Below are 23,412 nucleotides of genomic sequence, written 5' to 3'. Positions count from 1 at the left end.
TTGTAAGTCTGTCACAGTGGCTGAATTTTCTGACTCCAAAGAACCTCTGGATAAACAGAATTAGAAAAAGTAAAACTATGTTAACAGTGCTCTGATTTGATTTTGGTCCTGATGAGTGTGATGTGAAGAGGTCTTCCTCATCCCCAGAATCATGAGAGTCACCACTCACACTGCAATATGGAGGACTACATCAGGAATCTGGTTTCTCTCAGTATGACTGCAGCAGAGCACCCAAGAGGGGCAAGGAGGGGCATTCAAGTTAAACATGCAGTTGTAAAGATTATCCTTCCATAGCTGCTCAGAAATATAGACCTCTCCTCCAGAAAGCAGATAAAGGACAGCCAACTGGAATGTGCCATTCCTCCTTAGATTGGTATCTATGTCTATGTTTATTTTTTTTTTTTATTTACAAGGCATAATATGAACATGGTGAGTTTTGCCTTGTTTTATATCTTAATACACTTCAATTATCAGAAGTTGTTACATGCAGTAGTAAATAATTGGTTGAAATAATTTACCTTGGGGTGAAAAGCAAAACACATTCCAGGAGCTTGTCGAGATATCAAAGCTTCACCTTTCTTTTCCTTTTCCACTCTTTTGCTGGTGCTGGAAGTAGTTCGCCTCAAACGCATCAAATCTTCATTTAAAGAACAGATATTTATCTTATTTACCACATGAAGAAGTATTGTAGATATACTGTGTCTTTTCTGCAGATAATAATATGATGTCTGCCATCTTTAGCATGTCATTAGGCTAAAATTAGCAAATACCAGAGCTAGTGCTTAGAAAAAAAATGACCAAGCCCAGTTTCTCTTATGTAGCCAAACCTGAATTTGTCTCCTCTTACCCCTGGTTCACTAGAAATTTTTAATTCAGGACATAAGAGAAAGATAATTTGATGTGTGTGTGTGTGTGTGTGTGTGTGTGTGTGTGTGTGTGTATTAATTTATTTTTTTCCTTTTACCATGACAGTCCAGTCCTTTCCGTATAACCCATTTGGAGATTCTTCCATCCGTTGATATAGAAACTAGTATTTCCCTTTTGTCATCGCCTGTTGTTCCTCGATCTTGTTCTATCCACTGAAGCTGCCAGACAGGTCCCAAATGTTTTTGAGGTGATTCACTAAAAAAAGGAAAAGTACTAAATATAAAATTGTTATAATAATTTCTAAAAAGCCTTGGAGTATAAGTTTATGACAACTCCCTAGGGCATCATGACCTCCTTATAGAATGATGCTTTTATGGTGTAAAACTGGACTTTTTACTTTAAACATTATGAAAAAACAGGAAAAATATTGCTAATATTCACTGATGTTTTGCTCATTTCTTATAAACGGAAATTTTTTACTGCCTTTAGCTATATTAGCTATCATAACAGGAATACAAAGGTAAGTATTTTCTTCCTTTTCAGAATCTACTTCTCTTACTCTGTTCATTTATTTTTCCTAGTTGTGTAAATTTAGTTTAGACACATTGGATATAAGTATGTTCATCTCTATAAGGATATGTTTTCATACCTTAAATGAATTAGTTGTTTAAATCTTATTCAAGTGAATAGTTCTCACTCTTCTTCCTGTTTCAGAATTGCCCACTGGCTTGACTCTCCCTATGGCTGAGATTTAAATTTTTTCAGAAGTATTAAAGTCACTTCTCAGATTACTGTTTTCCTATCGGATTAATGGGTTGTTTTGTTCCTTGTACTGACTCTCTTGATTTTTATACAAACCCTCCAAAGCAATAGTTCCTTGCCCTCAAGGAGCTTACAGACTCCTCAGGGAGAAATACAGGTAAACAATTTATAAACAGCACAATACAGACTATGATAAAGGTATAAATTTGATACATAAAAGAAAGGAATGGGAGGATTTCCTGGATGAGGCGACACCAAAGCAAATAAAGGATACAAACTTTCATTTATAAGATGAATAAGATCTGGAAATCTAATGTACAGCATGGTGATTATAGTTAATAGTACTGTATTCCATAAATTTGCTAAGAGAGCGGATCCTAAGTGTTCTCACCACACACACACAAAAAGGTAACTATAGGAGGTGATAGACTTATTAATTAATTTGATTGTGGTAATCATTTCACAATGCATACATGCACTAAATCATCACATTGTACACCTTTAAAAATCACACTGTACAAACTAAATACATATAATTTTTATTTGTCAATTATACCTCAATAAAGTTGGAAACATTTTTATACATTTTTTAAAAAAAGAAGCATACACTGTCAAGCCAAAGGAATTTTGTTGGTGATTGGGCAGAGAAGATAATAAGGAGATATTAGGGCAGAGCAGTCCAGCTGGGGACACAATACGAGGAATTATTAACTGTTTGAAAAATAGCAGTATTGCTGTAGCAAAGGGTGTTACGGCTCAGTGTTATAGCTCAGTTGTGACAGCAACCTGGATCCAGGCGAGAGACCCAGCAGCACTCGGAGGGTTGGAGAACTCAGGTTTATTAAACCAGTGGGCTGAGAGGAGTTATCACTCCAAGCTCTGGATCCCGTCTGTATGTTTACACAGGCTTTTATAGGCTACCAGTCTAGACTTTGCAACATTTTGCAACATCATATGCAAATAAGGTATAACAAAGTTGACTAATTAGGAACAAGCTTTGTAGAAATGAACCAATCAGGAGTGAGAGAACTGGACAAATCAGGGGTGAGAGATATTGACCAATTAGGAGTGAGAGAAATGGACCAATCAGGAGTTAGCTCAGGGAACCAATAGACTCTTAGGGGTAAGTTCTGCTTTCTTAGAAGTAAGCCATTTCAGAGTTTAAAAAGTGAGATAATGCCACTGGGCCAGGGAACCGAATGGTGCTGGCAGGAGGGTAGTGACCCTGCCTAGGGGTCCTGCCATCTTTTTCATGGGGCTTCCCACCTCGGTATCACTCTCAATAACAACATAAACATTCACTTTAACATTAATTTTTTTTCTTCTCCCTAAAAAAACACATATTATATGTCTTTCTAATTCTTGGATTCTCACCTACTATCCAGAACTGGAACATTACTGTTGCTCTGTACATTATAAATTGCAATAGTGCCATTGTGATAGCCAACTGCTAAAAGGTTAGGTGCTCCAATTGAAAAATCCACAGCAGTAACTCCGTAAGGACTCTGATAAGTACGCTCTGGCCACTGAATAAACAAAATAATTATATTACATTTTAAATTTGGTTTTGTAGACCACAGTAAAGTACGGTATGATGGTGACTGAAGACTAGGCTCGTGGCAGTGGTGATCTGAGAAGAATTAGTCTACATTTACTCACTCCTCTCTTCATAACTTCAAGTGTAGATGAGAACAAAAACCCAATTGGCCGTTTATTTTGAGGAATCCTCAGAGCTCAATAATTTTAAGAAATACAGCATGGGCTTCTACAGTAATTATCATTTTTTATTATGTTTCAGCAGGATTTGTATGATCATCACAGGTCTACCTTCATAAAGAAACAAACAATGGACATCAAGTAATTGTCCTGCATCTATTCCTATCTTCCAGTGTCTGTTTCAGATGCTCGTATTATCCAATCATTTCTAAACAAGGATAGAAGATGTGCCAGAACTCTCTAAGGTACTCTTTTCTACAACTCGGTCAAGAGTTTTATTACATTGTTTTGTTTTAATGTTTAATATAAATCCTTTCTTGTTTCTAACAACATACATGGAAAAGAAGACAACCTGCTGATGATGGACCCTATGTCAATCCTTCCACATGTTTAAAACTGCTTCTTCCTTTTAGACTATATATACTCAGCTTCCTAACAGACTGGGGGTTATTTATAAAAACTCTAATCATTTTTATATGCTCTTCTGATCCTTTTCTAAGTTTTTCACTTTACATTTCAGTTGTGAATTAAAACTAAAGCTGTAAAGTAACAGATTGACTGAACTGTTTAGCCAAAAAAAAAAAAAATAAACATGATTCATTCTCTTTGAAAAATTCATGGCAGTAAGATGGTTATACTAATCTATTTTGTATCTACTGAGGATAGCAGAAATCTATCTTATAAAGTGGTAGTTATTTATATATTAAGAAACAACCTAGTATAAAATTAAACTTAATTTTTAAAGCATTTGCAGATTCATTCTTCTTTATAACAAAGCAGCAATAAACAATAATATTTCAGCCCTAGATCATTATATCTAACAGCACATAGTAGATGCTTAATAAATATTTATTGAATGAATTTACTTTATTCTAAAGTATAAGAATGAATTTTAATTGTTTGTTACAGATTTAAACCAAAGAAAATAGTCTTGCTTGATAAAACTTTCTTGATTTTGTTAAATTATCACACACATATCTACTTTATAAGAATTATATCAACATTTAATTAATTATATCAACATTAATTAATTAATTATATCAACAATTAATTAAATCCTGTTTGAGTTACCATGGGATTCTTTATTGACCAGCAGCAAGCCAATCCTCTTTTCTGCTCTTTAAACCCGAAGTGCCCATAGCCAACAGCCAAAAGGTCCTGAAAACCAGAAAAATACATTCAAAATAAGAGAGGATAGCATAAAAATATTTGCAAATGTATAAAAATGCATATTAATGAACTGTGCTAAAAATAGTGATGATATTTGAATTGAGATTAAAAAATGCCAATATACTATTTTTACTCTACATTTCCATCTTCCTATGCAAAATAATAATAATAATCACATTTTCAGACTGAAGAATAAAGTATTCAAAAAGAACCAATTCCTGACAAGTTCTTCTACATATTGAGATAATCTTGAAAAAATTGTATTATGTCATACGGGTTTTTAAGAATGACCTAATCATTTCATATGTAAAATAAAAGACATTTAATTTAAAGACAGGAGCCATGGTGAATTGTGTCTCCTCCCTCAAAAAGTCATATGTCAAAGTCCTAACCCCTAATATGATTATATTTAGAAATAGGGCAGTTAGAGGGTAATTAGGGTTAAATGAAGTCATGAGGGTGGGATCCTAATTCCACAGGGTTGGATTCATTACAAAAAGAAGAAAAGACACAAGAGCTCTTTCCCTTCACCATGCAAAGATACAGCAAACTAGGAAGAGGGCCTTCCCCAGAAATCAAATCAGCGGGCACATTTACCCTGGAGGTCCCAGCCTCCAGAACTGTAAGAAATAAATTTATTATTCAAGCCACCCAGTCTGTGGTATTTTGTTGTGGTAGCTCGAGCTGATTAATACAGCAGGTCATTTCAAGAAATGCTTATACAGTTGACCCTGAACAACATGGGTTTGAACTGTGCAGGTCCATTTATATGTGGATTTTTTTCAATAAATATATTAAAAAAATTTTTTTGAAGATTTGAGAGCATTTGAAAAAATTTACAGACAAATTGCATAGCCTAGAAATATCAAAGAATTAAGAAAAAGGTTTGTCATGAATGTATAAAATATATGTAGATAATAATCTATCCTTACATAGACATAAGTGATATTCAATATAAAATTAATAATGTGTTAGTTTTCTTACTGTCTTATAATTTTGCTTTCAGAGAACTATATTACCACATAGTATGCCTCTCTCTCATAATTGCAGAAATTGCATATCAATCTATCATCTCAGGTAAGTGTTTTTTTAAAAAGATATAACAATGTTTCCAATACTGTATTATGAATAGGACTGCAAAACTGATATGCCATAAACATTTTAAAACTATTCATTCATTAGAGTATAGGCTAGGCCACCCTGAAGCAATTGTATCAGTTATACTAGGCTGCCATAAAGCAATCATATTTCTGCTTTTTCATTATCAACTCGTAACTATATACCTATAAATAAATATAAATTTATTATTCACATTATCTTTTCATCTTGATGTCTTTTTAGTAATATATATAATATCTGCAGTGTTTTGTATCATACAATATTGTTGTAGGTACCAACAGATGATTCATCTGGTAAAGAGATGACATAAACTTCATGGTATGGATAAATACAGCACAGTACTGTAAATGTAGTTTCTCTTCCTTATGATTTTCTTAATAACAATTCTTTCCTCTAGCTTACCTTATTGTAAGAATATAGTACATAATACGTATAACACACAAAATATGTGTTAATCCATAGTTTATGTTATTAGTAAGGCTTCTGGTCAACAGTAGGCATTAGTAGTTAAGTTTTCAGGGAGTCAAAAGTTATACTGGGATTTCAACTGCATGGGGGGTTGGCACTTCTAATCCCCATGTTGTTCAAGGTCAACTGTATAAATACATGTGGACAAAACTTTAATGATTGTCCAAACCCAGCTTCTTATAATCAGAATACCTTCATCAAAAATATTATTATAATATCCTACCACCACCCTACCTTCAAGCCAACATCAACTCTGCAATTCTCTCTGCCTTAAAATACCCTTCACCACTACCCTTTTTACCCTGACATTGATAAACTCCTATGCATCTCTTCTAGACTCAGCACAGGGTCACATCCTCTAAGAAGTCTTCCTACAGCACTATTTATTTTCCTTATTGAAGCACACAGGAAGCTATTATATGGTCAAGGTCCATGTGTGACTAAATTACTACTGTATCTCTAATGCTTTAACAGAGTTCCTGGCACAGACTGAATGTTTGATAAATATTTATAGAATGAATTAATAAACATGATAGATGCCATTTGTCATACTTTTTTTAGCTTCATTTAAAATTACTTAATCTTATCCTTAGTAGCAATATATTAATTTTTTAAATGCTAGTATATTCAGTTTCATAAAATGATTCATCTGTCTTTATTATATGGTCATTACTGATTTTTTAAATTTCACTTATCTATAAGATGTTCCCAAATATAGTTTTATAAAGACAAATCCTTGCTGAAAGTATTTTATTTTATTCAAAATAATATGCATAATTTAAGTAATGTGTTATTTAGGTTTTAACAAAAATGATTATAGGATTTTTAATAGCCATAACAACTATCATGTTTGCACACAGCACCTAATAAGGTGTGGCAATAAAATAATACGGTTAATTCTTCAACATACATAAAACAAGACAGTTGAAACAAACAAACTAGTTTTGACCACTTAAAAAATACACTACATATTTATTCCAATGACATTGCCATTACTACAAAAAGTTTTTGAAATCACTAACTGAGAATCATGTCCTCAGAACCAGTTTATAAACCCCAGGAAAAAAAGGAGTCTCATTACTCTATAATCATCTCTTTTTCACAAGCATCCATACTGCTCCCCAGCTTGATGATTCATCTAGTTTGTCTCAAGATGATTTCTGGCAGTGCAGTAGTTAAGAGCAAGAACCCTGGAGCCGGATGTCTCAGTTTGAATTCTAACTGCTTCATTAACTGGTTGCATAACTTTGGGCAAGTTATTCATCCTTTCTGTGCTTCAGTTTCCTCATCAACATAATGGGGAAAATAGTACCTAACTCATAAAGCTGTTGTGTTAATACAAGCAAAATGTTTATAATAGTGCGTGGTACATAGTAAGTTCTATTTACTGCTAGTAGTACTAATAGTATTTTAAGAAATTTCAAAATTATTTTGCACATTTACAGGGTCACTGGATTAAGTATATACTTCCAAATATGGTTCCTTTAAGGAGAATACAAATTAGGGTATAGGAGTTTGCTACATGTTAGAGTAAATCCATATACATTATCTATTATCTTCTAGTTCACTTCTCAATATCAGACATGGATTCAGAGAAAGCCATGTCCCAAGTATATCTCCTAAAATAAAAATGGTGATGTTTTCATAGTAAAGGAGAAAAACATTACTTTATAACTTTTTTTAATTTTACCCTTTTTAAAACATGAATTTGTTTTTAGAGGAATTTTAAAGCTATGGGTTATGTTAATTTTAAGTTTAAATCCTTTGCCTAAAATCTGAGAAAAAAAATATTCATTAGTACTTGACAAGTGCCCTTAAATGCTAGAGACAGAACTGTTAAAATTTTCAGTAACTTACTGGATTTGTTTTATTCCAGGCAAGGCTGCTGACATTAAGGCCTTTGGTTAAGTCGCAGGAAAAGGACCAAAGTCGTTCCAAATTGGCTGGTATTGTTGACTGTTCAGAACCTATTTCCATTTCTTCTTCCTCTTCCTTCTTAACCTCCTCTTCTATCTCTTCAAGTTTTTCACCTTCTAAAAAGATTTCAGATTCTTCAGGTTCCAGTTCTAAAATTAAATCAAATAAAAAGATCATTGTCCTCTATACCTACAGGAATCTATCTGCCAAAGTCTCAAAGAGCATCTCTATCTACCACTGACAGTTCAAGCACCATTGGATCTGCCAGGTCAAATGGCCCAAGTAATAGGGCACCCTGAATAGCTGTCTGGACCGTTTGCAGAATCTTCTGTTGTTCTGGGCCCCATTCAAAGCTAGCAGCTTTTCAGGCGACTCAGTAAGTGGACCAGAATAACACATCTAAATGAGAAATATGTGCCTCTAAGGATCCCAGATTAGTGGCAGCAGCTCCCATTGTAATTTCTAACCTACAGAAAAGTGTAAGTACAGAGCTCTTCAAGGATATTGGGATTCCCCCTCACAAATTTATTTCTCATAATTGCAGTAAAAGGCATATTACCTGGACCCTCCTGGAGTGAGTGAGCAGGTCATCCTGATAAATCCACTCTAACATTAGAATGTCCCTTTCCCTATAGTATATACCAAGGCAGTTCTGACATTTCAACTCCACCTAGTGAATGCTAGATTTTGGTCCATTATCAGCCCCAAAAAACCAACAAACTCTTCGAGTCTAATCCCTTGAACTACAATACCATATCTAGAATCTCTGCTTAGTGGAACCATAGTAATAAATCTGACCTGATCTGACTTTATATTCCTTCCATCATTATCCTACACCCTTAATATCCATTTCCATATATATTCCTCAGATCTCTGCCTGTATAAATTAGAAAACTCAGCAGTCAATTCTTCTAGAAGTCATAACAAATCAAAATGTGAATGTACCTAACAACTTCAAAATACATGAAAGAAAGAAAGAAACAAACAAACAAACAAACAAAAAACAGATCTGAAAGGAGAAATAAACAAATACGCAATTATAGTTAGAGATTTCAACACTCCTGTCTCAATAACTGAGAGACCAAGTAGGCAGAAAATCAGATGACGTAAACATCACTACCAAACACCTTGACCTAACATTCCATCCAGAAACACCAGAATACATATTCTTCTCAAGTGTCATAGCACATTTTAAAGATAGACCACATTATGGACCATAAAACAACCTTAACAAATCTAAAAAAAAATACAAATCATATAATATATACTCTGAAACTGTAATGGAACTAAAAATTAATAACTGTAATGGAATTAAAAATTAATAACAGAAAGATAGCTAGAAAATCTCAAAATATTTGGATATTAAAACATTTATAAATAACACATGGGTCAACAGAGTCTCAAAAGAAATTCTAAAATATGCTTTAATGAACTGAAAACACAATATATCAAATCTTATGAGATTCAGCTAAAGCTCTGCTTAGGAAGCAAATATTAAAAAAAAAAGAAAGTTAAATATATATCTTACATATGGTCCATCCATTCCAAAACAAGATAATGACTCAAGAGAAATAAAAGCAAATGTTCATACAGAGTCTTTGGTTACCAATATTCATACCAACTTTATTTGTAGTGACCCCAAACTGGAAACAAATATCAATCAATAGGTGAAGGGATAAGCACAGTGTAGGATATTCATGCAGTGGAATACTAGTCAGTAATGAAGAGCAATGAACTATTGATACATGCAACAACATGAGTGAAGCTGAAAATAACTTTGCTGAGTGAAAAGAAGCTAGATTTAAAAAGAGTGCATACTGTATGATTACATTTATTTAAAAATTCTAGAAAATGCAAACTAATCTATTTAGATGTAAAGCAAATCAGTGGTTTCTTAAGGATGGGGGGCAAAGAGGAACAAGAAGGAAGGATTATAAAAGACCTGAAAAACATTATATATATATATATATATATATATATATCATTACATATAATCGTATATATTCATTAACTGTGGTGACATATCAAGGCTTATTAAATCGTATCCTTTAAATGTATAGTTTATTGTCACTTACACCTCAAAAAGCTGCTTAAAAATAACAATGGTATATCACTCTTTAAGTGAATCCCAGATAATATAAATATATTTTTTAATTGTGAAAAGTTTTACATTCATTGATATGCATAGATTTTAGCTGTACAGTATGAATTTTGATAAGTATACACACTGATGTAACAAACATCCTAATAAAGATGAAGAATATATCCATTAACCAAAAAAGTTTCCTCAAGCTACTTTCCAGTCAAATGTAACCTACCATAGGCAGGCACTAGTTTAATTTCTATCACCTTGGATTAGTTTTGTCTGTGATAGTATATCACATAAATGGGTCTGTTGGTATGTATTCTTTTGTGTCTGACTTCTTTCACTCAACAATGTTTTTGAGTTCCACGCAGATCCATCAAGGTATTATGTATGTAGGTAGTGCACTCATTTTTATTGCTGAGTAGCGTTGCAGCATTTGAAATGTTTTGAACAAAATTCGACACCCATTTATCCTTTAAAATGTCTAGCAAACTAGAAAGATAAGGAAATTTCCTCAAACCAATTAAATGTATCTACAAAAAAACTATACATATCATATTTAACAATGAAATATTGAATGTTCAGAAACAGGCCAAGGATATTTGCAACTTCGGCACAGGCAAAGAGATCTTAGAAAAGGAATGGAAAGCATTTACTACAAAAGAAAAAAAATGATAGATAAGACTTCATCAAAATTAAAAACTTCTGCTCAACAAAGGACAAATACATTGGCAAGCTATAGACTTAGAGAAAACAGTTGTAATATATGTATCTTTCAAAGAGTTTATATCCAGAATCCATAAAAATAAGATCCTACAACTTGATTTTTTAAAACAGGACAACTCAATTTTAAAATGGGCAAAGAACTTGACCAAACATTACACAAAAGAAGACATACAAAGGACAAAAAAACAAAAACTCAAAAAAATTGCCAACATCAGGCATTATCAAGAATATAGAGCAACTCTTGTGTATTGCTTGTGGAAGATGGTACAAATAATTTGGGAAGGTATTTTTCAGTTTCTGAAAAAATTATAGATACATCTACCTAAAGACTCAGTGATTCCATTTCTAGGTAATTACCCAAGAGAAACTGCAACATATCCACAAAAAGAAGCACAAAAATGATCATAGCAGCTTTGTTTATAATAGCCCAAATGTGTCCAGGTGTCCAGTAACAGATGAATGAATACACAATTCATGGTATTTTCATAAACTGGAACACTACTCAGAAAAAAAATGAACTACTTATATACACATCAACCTAGATGAATCTCAAAAACATTGTGTTGAGTGAAAGAAGCCAGACACAAACAAATACTTACTATATGAACCCACTTCTGTGATTTACCCAAAAAATTCATCTATGGTGAAAGAAATCAGCTTACTGCCTATCTATAAGGGTGTAAGGTTTAACTGGAAAACAGCACAAAGGAACTTTTGGGGTTGATGGATATAGTCTCTATCTCTATCTCGCTTAGAGTATTAGTTATACAGATTTTATACATTTTCAAAATGTATCAAATTATACAGTTAAATACATGCATTTCATTATGTGTAAATCTTACTTCATTAAAAATTTCATATAGTATTTCTTTTTCTTAGATTCATATAAAGAAATGACCTACCACCAGTTTTGTTTTTAAAATGTCAACATTTACAGTACTCTGTAAATTTTTACCTTATAACTCTTTAATTATGGTATGAAAAGTTTATATATATGATGAAAAAAATTAAATTATCAACCTAACATGAGATAAGGAATATAGTTCTTCAATATTCTTAGATGTACATAAGCAAAAAGGTTTATAACCATTTGTCACATATGCAATGTTGTAGCCTAATTTTTTGGTGTACTCATACAGAAGATCAATTTTGACTTGAAGGATCAATAAAAATTTCATAAGGGAGTTTGCCCTAATTCATACTTGACAGCTGCAAATGCAGTAGGCAAAGATTGGCTAGGGACAAGGGTGGATAGTCAAGAATATTACAACTAAAGGTACTAAGGCAAGAAGCTTTAGGTTCTGCTTGGGGATTATTAGGTAAGTCTAGTATAGTTAACTTCTAGGGTCTCCAAAATACTATAATGAGAGAAAATAATCTGGAACCAGATTGCAAGTGTCTTCAAATTATACACTGTGATGTTTGTAATTTATTCTTGGCAATGGAAAAGTAATGAAGGTTTTCTAGCAGCTAAATGCCATGTTCAAACCTGTGTTTAGGATATATCAGCATGCTAGGATGGTAAGGTGGAAAGAGAATTGAAATAGGATCAAAATACATTGGTTGAATGCCTAGATTTGTTACAGACTATGTAAACTTAGAAAGTTTCCATAACCTTCGTTTTATTCATTCAAAAAATAAAGGTTGAATTAGATGATCTTTAAAATCCCTCAAAATATTTTGGGAACATATGAGATGGGATTTGTAGCAATAAGAACAGGAAGAATGCCAGTAAAATAAAATTAGGGAAAGGAAATAAAAGCCAGAAACTGGAAAGTGTCAATGGCAATAGAAAAGGTGGAGCTGATTATGAGAGAATAATTCAATGCGGAGAGAAGGGAGAGGAAAGAGCCACAGGTGCTTATAAACTTCTGACTCTAAGAGGTTGCCTCTTTCTTTGGGCTCCCTGGTCTGCATTCTACTGCTACTCACATACTTAGTGCTGAAAACTACATAAACATGTCTTCTGATTGGTGATAACTCAGTCTGGAGATCACATTTAGGAATAATAACTAACACAATCTAATTTTTAAGTTATTTGAGCTTGTATAAAAGTGGTTATTTTTAAAATACCCTTTTTAAGTATAAAATATTTCAAAACAACACAATTAAAAAAAAAAAGTGTTCTAGTACATACCTTTTAAAACAGGAAGCTGACGATAAGCTGCAAGTTTTGGCCTAAATATATTTTCCATTATAACTCGTTCCATAAAAAATAAGTCCTGTTGAAATTTGTCAGATTTCAATACTGCATCTGAGTGGTTTTCTTCATCATTGTGGATTTTAGCCAGAATTACATTTTCTATATCCATTAGAGAACTACCTTCACTAACTGTGAAATAACAAACATGATGCAATGATGAAATAATTCAAATAATATTAGATGGTTTGTACATTCTAAAGATTTAAGAAATGACATTCTGCCATTACTATTTGTTTTTCTCCAGTATTCAACAATTTCAACAGGCATTCATTGAATGACTTTTATATACCAAGCACTTGCAAGATAGATATATAGATATAGATATATAGATACATAGTTATCTTTTTGGAATTCTTCACCATTCAAAAACATGCTCTTTTTCAGAAAATGAGCAATGACAACTCACGAGGTAATTTGTATCTGTATATTTTTATTCAAATTGAAATAAAATTATTGTCAGTGTTCAGATTAAGTTTTGATTTGATATTGCTCTAAAGCAATACTACACTACTGTTAATTTTGTATTAATGCTATAACAAATTACCAAAAACTTAGTAGATTAAAACCATTCCAATTTATCAGAGTTCTGTAGGTTAGAGGTCTGACCCAAGTCTCACTGGGATAAAACTGATAAATTAAGAGGGTTATGCTCCTTTCTGAAGGCTCTAAAGGAGAATTCATTTCCTTGGCTTTTTCAAATTCTAGAAGCCACCAACAACCTTTCCTTCATCTTCAAAAAACAGCAACACTGCATCTCTCTAACATATTTCTGTCATTACATTTTTCTCTGACCACCACTGCAAAAAGTGCTCCAATTTTAAGTACCCATGTGATTAGTTTAGGTCCACTCAGATAATCCAGGATAATCTCCTCCTTTGAAGATCCTTAATGTAATCACATCTGAAAAAACCTCTTTTGCCATGTAAGGTTATTTATTTACAGGTTCCAGAGAAGGGGATGTGTATATATTTGGAGAATGATTATTCTGCCTACCACATTACTTAGTAAAAAACAGAATGAAGGGGAATCCTGCATCTGTGAATATGGAGTAGACACACCTTTCCTTATTCCTCCTGCTTAATACATTATATATAAAAGAAACATAGGAAACCTTTGAAACTCTTTGATAGAATAAGGCAGAGCAACAGGAGAGTTCAGGACCTAAGGAATGACACAGTGGTGAGTCCCCTGGGTTTCTTATTGCTGCAAATACTCCAGGCAAACCTCCTGTCTCTAACCAAAAGACCAGGAAAAAAACAGCCTTGCAAGAAAGAAAGCTTTTAGATTATAACCACTCTACTCCAGACAAAAACCACAGAAAAAAACTGTAGCCCCACTTATTCCACAAATTCCACTAGCCAAGCGAGAAGCCTACACTTCCATCCTTGCCAGGCTCTAACCAGGCATTCCAACCTCCCGGCCCTCCAGTGGGCATGGTGTCAGAGAAGGCTCAGTAAGGAGTCAGGACTTTGAATCCTACCAAATATAATGACTGTGCTGCCTTGTCTGCAATGTCAGTGGAGACCAATTGGGAAACATGGAATTGCACACCCACCTGGCAGTAACAAGGTGCCCCTTCTTCTCCCCATGAGAACAGTCAGAGTTGGACTGAGTCAGAACTTACAGCACTGCCCAACAGTAATAAAGCCAAGTCCCAATCCATGATGTCAGGGAGTGGTCATGAGGCACTCCTACTCTTCCCAGCTATGTAGTATCAATGGAAGCCAGAGCTCCCCACCTGCCCCTGGCCACCAGTAATGAGGAGATCCCCTCCTTCAGTGTAACTGAAGGCCAAGTGGAGAACATGGACTTTTACTCCTGCCTGGAAGAAATGAAGCAGTAAATTCCCCTGTCAGAATAGTGTCAAACAAAGCCTGCTAAAAAGGGGAGGTTTAAAGAAGATCTATTTCTCATGATATAATACCCAAAATTTCTAAATTTCAACTGAAAATCATTCATCATCCAAAGAACCAAGAAAATCTCAACTTCAGTGAAAAACAAAATAAGTAAACAAAATCAACAGATACCAATTCTGAGATGACAGAGATGTCTGGATTATCTGACAGTTTAAGGCAGCCATCAAAAAAAAAAACATTTCAAGTATTTATGAACACATTTGAAACAAATGGAATAATAGAAAGTACTATCAAAGAATAAAAAGTCTTAGTAAACCCATACAACAACCAAATGAAAATGTTAGAATTAAAAAGTGAAATAACCAAAATTTTAAATTTCATGGGTGGGCTCAACAGGAGAGGACAGAGGAAAGAATCAGTGAACTTAAAGAGGGAACAAAAGAAATTACCCAATTTAAACAACAATTGAGTAACTATTACTGCCATAATTATCCCAAGACTAGGTACTAGAAAACTAGGGAAGCCCCTATGCCCCTCTGAAATTATTCACACTTGCCAATCCTAAATTGGCTAACCCTGACTCACCCATTCCTTCCTACAGAAACCTCAACCAAGGCTTCTGTTCATATATTCTACCTATTTCCTCTGCCTCCTGACCAACTCTCGTGCTACTTTGTGTAGCCCAGAGCATTGAATTCCCTCTCCTCTTGAGATCTGGGAGTACAACAAGCTGTATTTCCAATAGCAATTGTGTCCTAATCTGATGGTTTTGTCACACCAGAATAATAATAAAATCCACACTTTAAAATAATGTTGTCTATAAGAAATCCAATTTAAATGTAAAGGCACAGACAGAATGAAAGTAATGGGATAAAGAATGATATACCATTTTAACACTAATCAAAAGAAGTGAACTAAATATATTTAATATCAGACAAAGTAGACTGTAGAGCAAGGAATATTACCAGGGATAAAGAGGGGGTAGTGGTAAACCCTGTGGCTGTTACTGTTAATTTTCTTTTTTGTAATGCAAATGCCTAATTTAAGCTTGAATTGCCAAGGTATCCATTTCAAAGAGGCATCCACTTCAAAGACAGCTATCCTGAGTAACACATTGCCAGCTACACTAGATAAAGAGCCAGGCTGCCTCCCTTCACCGAGGTTCTCTTGTTTTAAAGATCTTGGTTGATTTTAATAACTAACCATTTGGGCTACTTTTTTATCCTCTTTCCCCGCTTTAAATTCCTGTTCTTATGTTTTAAGTTGACCATCAGAGAGTGAGCCTATGAAACCCTTTCTCAACCTCAATAAAAGCAGAACCCCAGGCCTATTCTCTCTCTCTCTCTCTCTCTCTCTCTATGTGTATATATATATATATATATATATACCTTGCTGTGTGGTCCCAGGTGTACTGTATAATTTCCAGGTCTATAAGTAATAAACAATTTTTTTCCAGGTTCCCTGATAATTACTGCTGAAAGCCATCTTGCAATCGTAATAAGAACCACAAGGGCTGGTTCAACCACAACCTGGTTATTGAAAGGTTGAGACTGGCACAAAACAGAGGAGCATTCCATAATGATAAAGTGGTCAAGTCTCCAAAAGGATACAGCAAACCTAACTGTTTCTGTAGCAAAACTAAGTCTACAAAATACATAAGGCAAAAACTGATAGAACTTCAAGGAAAAAAATAGAAAAATTCACTTCCCAACTCATTTTATTAGGCTACCATTATTCTAACACCAAAACTGAATGAAGGCATTACAAGAAAGGAGAATTACAGAACATCTCTCATGATAATAACGCAAAAACCCTCAGCAAAATATTAACAGATTTAATTCAATAATGTATAAATAGAATTATATACCAAAACCAAGTAGGATTTATGCAAGGCAACATTCAAAAATCAAGTATTGTAATCTATCACATCAATAAGCTAAAGAATAAAAATCACATGATTATATCAATAGATTCAGAAAAATTATTTGACAAAATCTAAAATCCTTTCATGATAAAAACTCCCAGTAAACTGGGAATAGAAAAGAACTGCCTCTATTTGATAAAAAAAAAAAAAAATCTACAAAAAACTTCAGCTAACATCATACTTAATGATGAGAAACTGAAAACTTTCTCTCTAACATGAAACAAGGGGACAAGACTAAGATAGCAGTCTTGATATCAGGAACAAGACTAAGCTATTCACTCTCACCACTTCTATTTGACATTGTACTATAAGTCCTAGCCAGTAGGATAAGACAAGAAAAGGAAATAAAAATCATCCAGATTGGAAGGGAAAAAAAATCATTTTGTTCATAGATGACATGATTTTCTATGTAGGAAATCCCAAAGAATTGTCAAAAAAAAAAAAAAAGTTCTAGAACTAATATGCAATTACAGCAAGGTCATGGGATATAAGTTTAACATACAAAAGTCAATGGCTTTCCTATAAACCAGCAATGAACAACTGAAATTTAAAATTAAAACAATGATATTATTTATATTAAAACCAAACAATTATATGCTTAAGGCATAAGCCAACAAAATATGTACAGGATCTATATGAGGAAAACTATAAAATGCTGATAAAAGAAATCAAAGAAGATTCACACAATTAAATTTTCATGGATAGAAGTCTCACTGTTGTTAAGAGGCCTATTCTCCCCAGCTTGATCTGTAGATTCAATGCAATCTCAGTTAAAATCCCAGCAAGTTATTTTGTGGATATCAACAAACTAATTCTAAAGTTCATGATGAGGCAAAAGATCAAGATAGTTAGCACAATAATGAAGAAAAATATAGGACTGACACTACCTAATTTTAAGAATTACTGTAAAGCTACAGTTAATGAAGACAATGTGGTATTGGTGAAAGAACAGACAAATTGATCAGAGGAACAGAACAGAGAGCCCAGAAATACACCCACACAAATATAGTTAACTGATACTTGACAAAGGTGTAAGGTCAATGGAGTCTTTTCAACAAATGGACAATGAGACATCCATATGCAAAGAATTTTAATCTAGACAGAAAGTGTAGTCTAGTCTAGTCTAGACTAGTCTAGTCTAGTCTAAACTTTCACAAAAGTTAACTGAAATGGACCTTAGACCTAAATGTGAAATACAAAACTAAAACATTTCTAGAAGACAATATAGGAGAAAATCCAAATTCCCTTGAGTTTGGTAATAATTTTTAGATATAACACTAAAAGCATAATACAAAAAAGAAAAATATATTAAATTGGACTTTATTAAAATTAAAATTTCTTGGTCTACAAAAGATATTATTAAGAAAGGCTGAAATAAGTCACCAACTGGGAGAATATATTTGCAGAACATGTATCTGATAAAGGACTTGTAACCAAATTACATATAGAATTCATAAAACTCAGCAATAAAAAAAGATCCAATTATAAATGAAAAAAAATTCAAAATAGACACCTCACCAAAGAAGAGATACAGATGAAAAGTAAGCCTATGAAAAGATGGTCAACATCACATGTTATTGGGGAATTGCAAATTAAAACAATAATGAGATACCACTACACACCTTTTAGAATAGCTAAAAATTGATTAGTAAGGAAGAGTAGAAAGATCTTGGTCTCCTCTACTCCCAGGGACAAGCCAAAACTACAACTACATATAGAGCAATTATCTCTGAGAACAACCTGAAGACTAGCAGAAAAGATATTCTACAACTAAGGATAAAAAGAAAAAGCCACAAGGAGATAAGTGGAAGGGGCAGAGACGCCATCTGGCCAGACCCACACCCTCAGCACAGTGATCCACAGCTAGCAAGCGTGTCAGAGCAGTTCAGGTCCTCTCTGAGGAGCAAGGGGTCCACGTCCCACTTTGAGCTTCTCAGTCCAGGGGACCTGCACTGGAAGATAAGCCCCTATAATGTCTGCCTTTGAAAACCAGTGAGGCCCATGTCCAGTAGAGCCAAGGGCTATATTCCTACCGAATACACAGAGATTCTGATCTTAAAGGGTACACATACAAATTCACTCAGTCTGTGTCCCAGTGAAGAGGCAGCCATTTGAAAAGCATAAATGAAAGAGATTCATGGGCTAACTTTAGGGTATGTGCCTCCAAGGTGAAGGGATCTGTTGAAACTGTCTCTGGATAAAAAGTCATTGACAGGCAAGATTTTTTGCTCACATTCTACCTAGCTAACCTGGCAGTCACTATTTCTGGTTCTTCCCACCCACCTTACTGGCACTGCTCACACTGCCCTAGGTTCACACACAGATACACTCCAGAGGCCCTGCACCCTACCATCCCACCACACCTAGCAGGCACCCTCAGCAGGCACCAGGGCCCCTCCAAAGCAGCTGTCCACACTGCCACACCTGGCAGATAACTTCAGCCAGGGCAGATGTCCAAAAATGGCTCGCACCCCAGGGCTGGCCCAACACACCAGAGTGTCCTCAATAGTCATTACTAGGCCTTATAGGAAGCTGTACTGGGGGCCAGTCCTACACACTAGTGCACCTACAGCAATCACAACCCAGCCACAACAGGAGGCTGCATGTAGCACACATAGGGAACACTCCTGGAGAACCTGGCTCTGTGGCTGAGGGAAACATGCTAGTGGCCCTCACAAGGACACCATCTAATAATAATAAAACCACACATGTTAGTGCGGAAAACAAGTCTCAATAAACTTAAGAAGATCAAATCATATTAAACATCTTTTCTGACCACAAAGGTATGAGACTAGAAATCCAAGAAAAAAAACCTAGAAACACAAGCATGTAGAGTCTAAACAACATGCTACTCAACATCCAATGGGTCACTGAAGAAATCAAAGAGAAAATCAAAAAATACCTTGAGATAAATGAAAATGGAAAAACATGAACAAAACAAAATTCATAGATGCAGAGAACAGCATGATGGTTATCAGAGGGGAAGCTAGGGGTAAGTGAAATGAGTGAAGAGGGTGGGTTAATTGTAGAGGGACAGACAGTAACCAGACATACTGTGGTGATCACTTTGTGGTGTATACAAAGATTGAATTATTATGTTGTACATTTGAAACTAATATACTGTTACATACCAATTTTGCCACAACTGAAAAAAAAAACTGAAATAAGTAAAATCTTACTTTTTTCTAAAGTGCTCCCTGGTGCTCTTTGGTCCCAATCTTTAGAAGGCACAGTTGCTTTACTACTTGAATCAATTGTAGGTTGTTTCACTGGTAGAGATGAAAGCTCCATAGCATTATAAGAATCATACAAATCCCAAGCAGTGGACATTATGCCTAAAGAAACAGAAAGGTAAAGATTATTTTAAACCAAATTCTAATATTTTAGCTTATCCATAACAAGTTATAGCAAAATCTAAGATAAGAATATCTATTGTTTAGGGGGAAAATACTATTGTTTTACCACAATGGCAGGAAGTGGATAAAGGTGAAAAATAAATTAATCATGAGGACACCTTAAGAGATCCTTAGACATTACACCATTTGCATCTACAAATACCTTCATATTTTAGTAATAGCTCCAAATTATCCTCACCATCCTTTTCTGATCCCCACACTTCCTCCCTTCTATCCCAAACTGGTACCACATAATCTCATCAGTTTGTCAATATAGGGCTACCTTGATATGGCCCTGGACAACTATAACAAGGTTTTAATGTACTTTTACTTATGGTTAACATATAACATGCTATATTCTACAATACTTCTTATTTGTAATCATCTAATTCCATTTTTATCAAGTAAAATTTTCTATATGTGTAAAGATTGTACTTGGAAAAGTGTTCCCAAGAAATGTATAGAATGGCTTGGTTATTATATTCTCTCTTTAAATTTTTAAGTTATCTATATTTATTCAAATGAGAAATATATCAGTGGTCTCCAAACAAAAATTGGCAATGTTATTTATCTTCAAATTTAAAACTGAAAACCTCCCAACCCTCTTTATTGCTGATATAACAATGAAACTCTTATATGGCAATTATTATATCAGTGACTATGTAATAATATATCCTTACATGCTAACCTTACTAAACTTTCAGTTAAAGTACAGTGATTTAATAAAGAATTATTTTTTCTGAAAATCAAAACAGGATCTAGGTCTAATAAATTACTTCATTGTTAGAACCTCTATTTTCATGATATAAAATGAAGGAGCTTCGGTATTTAATGATGTTTTCAATTAGTAAGAATGTCAGCTCACATTTCATAATAACTTATGAACTTACCTTAAAAGGATCTAACAAAGTCATACACAGAGTGAATACCTAATATATCTTGCTGAATTGAAGATGGTACACTTCCCATGCTCATAAAGGAAAAGACTTTAGACAGAAATTATTCCTTTGAATATTAAATTACCTAACTTTCTTTTTCTCCCTTTAACTAAAAATTTAGTAAGCTGAGCATATAGGAATATATTGTTACATGGTCACTAATGAAATAATTGCTACAGAGATACATATGCAAGTTATAAATGATCAATGTAAAATGTTAGGGTGATTTAAAATTGTTTCTTTTTTAAAGATAACAAGAAACATTGGTTTAGGTAACATCATTACATTTATTCATTGGAATAAATTTAATTAACCTTAGAAACAGAAAATCTAAGAAGCAGATATTATGTACATGTCATAATCTCATGTACAAGCTAGAATAATAAATAATAAATAATTCTGACTTCGCAATTTTGTACTGTCATACACTGTTAAAGAAATCTTATTTTAGCTATGATCAGAAAAAAGTATTCCCAATATACCAGTGTTTTGAGCATTTCTGAGTGTAAGATACGTGTAAATAGTTTTTACAAGTTTTAAAACATTGTTTCCAACCACTAGTTTAATTCAGACTATAAAAGAGTAATACTTGGCTACATAACATTTATAGAAAAATAATTTTACTTTTTAGTTGAGTAAAAAGACATGCTTACTATATATAAAAGAAAAGGTAAATGACTCACATTTCTATCACCTAGAAATAATAACTGCTAACATTTTTGTGCATCTTTCCAGACTGACATAAATATATACATGTGTTTGTAATGAACAAATACATATGTATATTTTTAATTAAAATGAGCCTCATATCACATATACCTTAAAAAATTATTATTGTAGGATAATATACTTAGAAAACAAACTGGCTTAATGAAATCTACCAAGTTTTAGGATTTAACTGTATTTTCAAAATTTGGCCAGGAACATTTATTGAGTTATCCATTTATTTGAAACGCCACTTCTGTAATAAATTTACTGTATTCTGTTAGGTGGGAAACTTTTTCCTCAGTTTTTGTGAATCTTTGCAGAGGCAACTTCAGCTAAATTGACATTTCTGGCTCCTCTATTTCCCACACTGACTTACTGCCACGGAAACAGAAGTGACTAACCCACAGGAGAGTTTAGGAGAAGGAACCGCAGCTCAGCCACTTCTGGATTTTTCTGGTAAGTCTTTACTCGCAGAAAGCATGCATTCTGATCTGTTCTCACCCATACATAGCAGGTCTGGCTTATCTAGCTGTGCCAGTTACTGTTGGTAAGATCTATTCTGGAGGGAAGAAATACCAAATCCACTTATTTGTGGATTTAAGACTACATTTTTCAATTAACTTCATCAGTAATAAAGGCAGTATCTTCATTTCCATCTCTCTGACTCCTGAATCTCTTTCAATTTCAACCAAAATCAGGCAAGGAAGACATGCTTTTTTTTTTTTGATCCATAAAATCTTTTTATTTACTTGGTCTGTATCAAATTCTTTAGTATAAATTAAACCATTGTTTTAGTAAAATCTTTCTTGTGAAACACAGACCTTCGCAGAAGAGAGTATATTTCATATACGTGTAAGGTAAAGAAAGAATTAATACCATGTACTCACCAACGAGGATAAGAAACAATACCTTCAGTTGCCTACAAGCACACTGGACACTATCCTATCATAAGCGTCTTCCTTCCAGCCACCTCCAACAGAAGTACCCACATTTCTTAACTTTTGTATTGATCATTCCTTTGCTTTGTTTGGGGGTTTGTTCTTCTGTGGCAAATGCTATTGGGGTCCTGCCCATATCCACTCTGCATTACCTTTTACTCACATCTCCAACTATCAGCACTTGTATTTAAGTCTGGCTACCCATGTTCTAGGACCCTTTCACGAGGGAGGACGGGATTTCTGAAGAGTAGCATTCAGTATGCATAGGGTTATTTAATCCCACTGGTTTTTTGTTTTTGGTTTTTCGTTAAGTACCCATGTCTTGAACTGTGCCTGATGTTCCCCAACTAAAGATCCTCTATTTTGTCCTCTCGAGAGAAGAAATTTCTGATGTCTTTCAGGGTAGAAAAGGGAAACTTATCACTTATTCAGACCATGTGTTTAATTCCTTTTTTGACTCTATTATATTTTTCAGTGTGTGTGTTTACACATTTTGTTTATCCATTCATCCATTGACAGACATTTCAGTTTTTCCACTTTTTGACTATGGAAAATACTGCTGTTATGAACATGTGTGTGCATGTATTTGAGTACCTATTTTCAATTCTATGGGGTATAT

At 33.9% G+C, this 23,412-nt stretch overlaps 1 protein-coding gene and 1 long non-coding RNA gene across 4 annotated transcripts in view; one reads left to right on the top strand and one right to left on the bottom strand.

Moving 5' to 3' along the window:
• The window catches only part of DNAI4 (dynein axonemal intermediate chain 4), a 79,338-nt gene that overhangs the window by 15,402 nt on the left and 40,524 nt on the right, over positions 1-23,412 (bottom strand). For 2 of the 3 annotated variants that reach the window (XM_010963463.3, XM_045522978.2), the window contains exons 7-13: positions 19,994-20,149; positions 12,969-13,163; positions 7,960-8,168; positions 4,417-4,503; positions 3,004-3,155; positions 965-1,122; positions 519-637 (exon numbers count right to left, since the gene is read on the bottom strand). In XM_010963463.3, coding sequence (XP_010961765.1) covers positions 519-637; positions 965-1,122; positions 3,004-3,155; positions 4,417-4,503; positions 7,960-8,168; positions 12,969-13,163; positions 19,994-20,149 — 1,076 coding nt within the window. The remainder of the gene's footprint in view (positions 1-518; positions 638-964; positions 1,123-3,003; positions 3,156-4,416; positions 4,504-7,959; positions 8,169-12,968; positions 13,164-19,993; positions 20,150-23,412) is intronic. The other variant, XM_045522977.2, reaches the window with a different exon arrangement.
• Positions 3,165-8,043, top strand: LOC141579571 (uncharacterized). The gene is made up of 3 exons (XR_012511165.1): positions 3,165-3,590; positions 5,522-5,592; positions 7,979-8,043. It is a non-coding gene; the product is annotated as an uncharacterized LOC141579571 (long non-coding RNA).

Source organism: Camelus bactrianus, chromosome 13, assembly GCF_048773025.1.
Source record: "Camelus bactrianus isolate YW-2024 breed Bactrian camel chromosome 13, ASM4877302v1, whole genome shotgun sequence".
In the NCBI taxonomy this organism is placed as follows: domain Eukaryota; kingdom Metazoa; phylum Chordata; class Mammalia; order Artiodactyla; family Camelidae; genus Camelus; species Camelus bactrianus.
The sequence above is the reverse complement of the archived record's forward strand: the minus strand, read 5'-3'. Positions and strand labels throughout refer to the sequence as shown.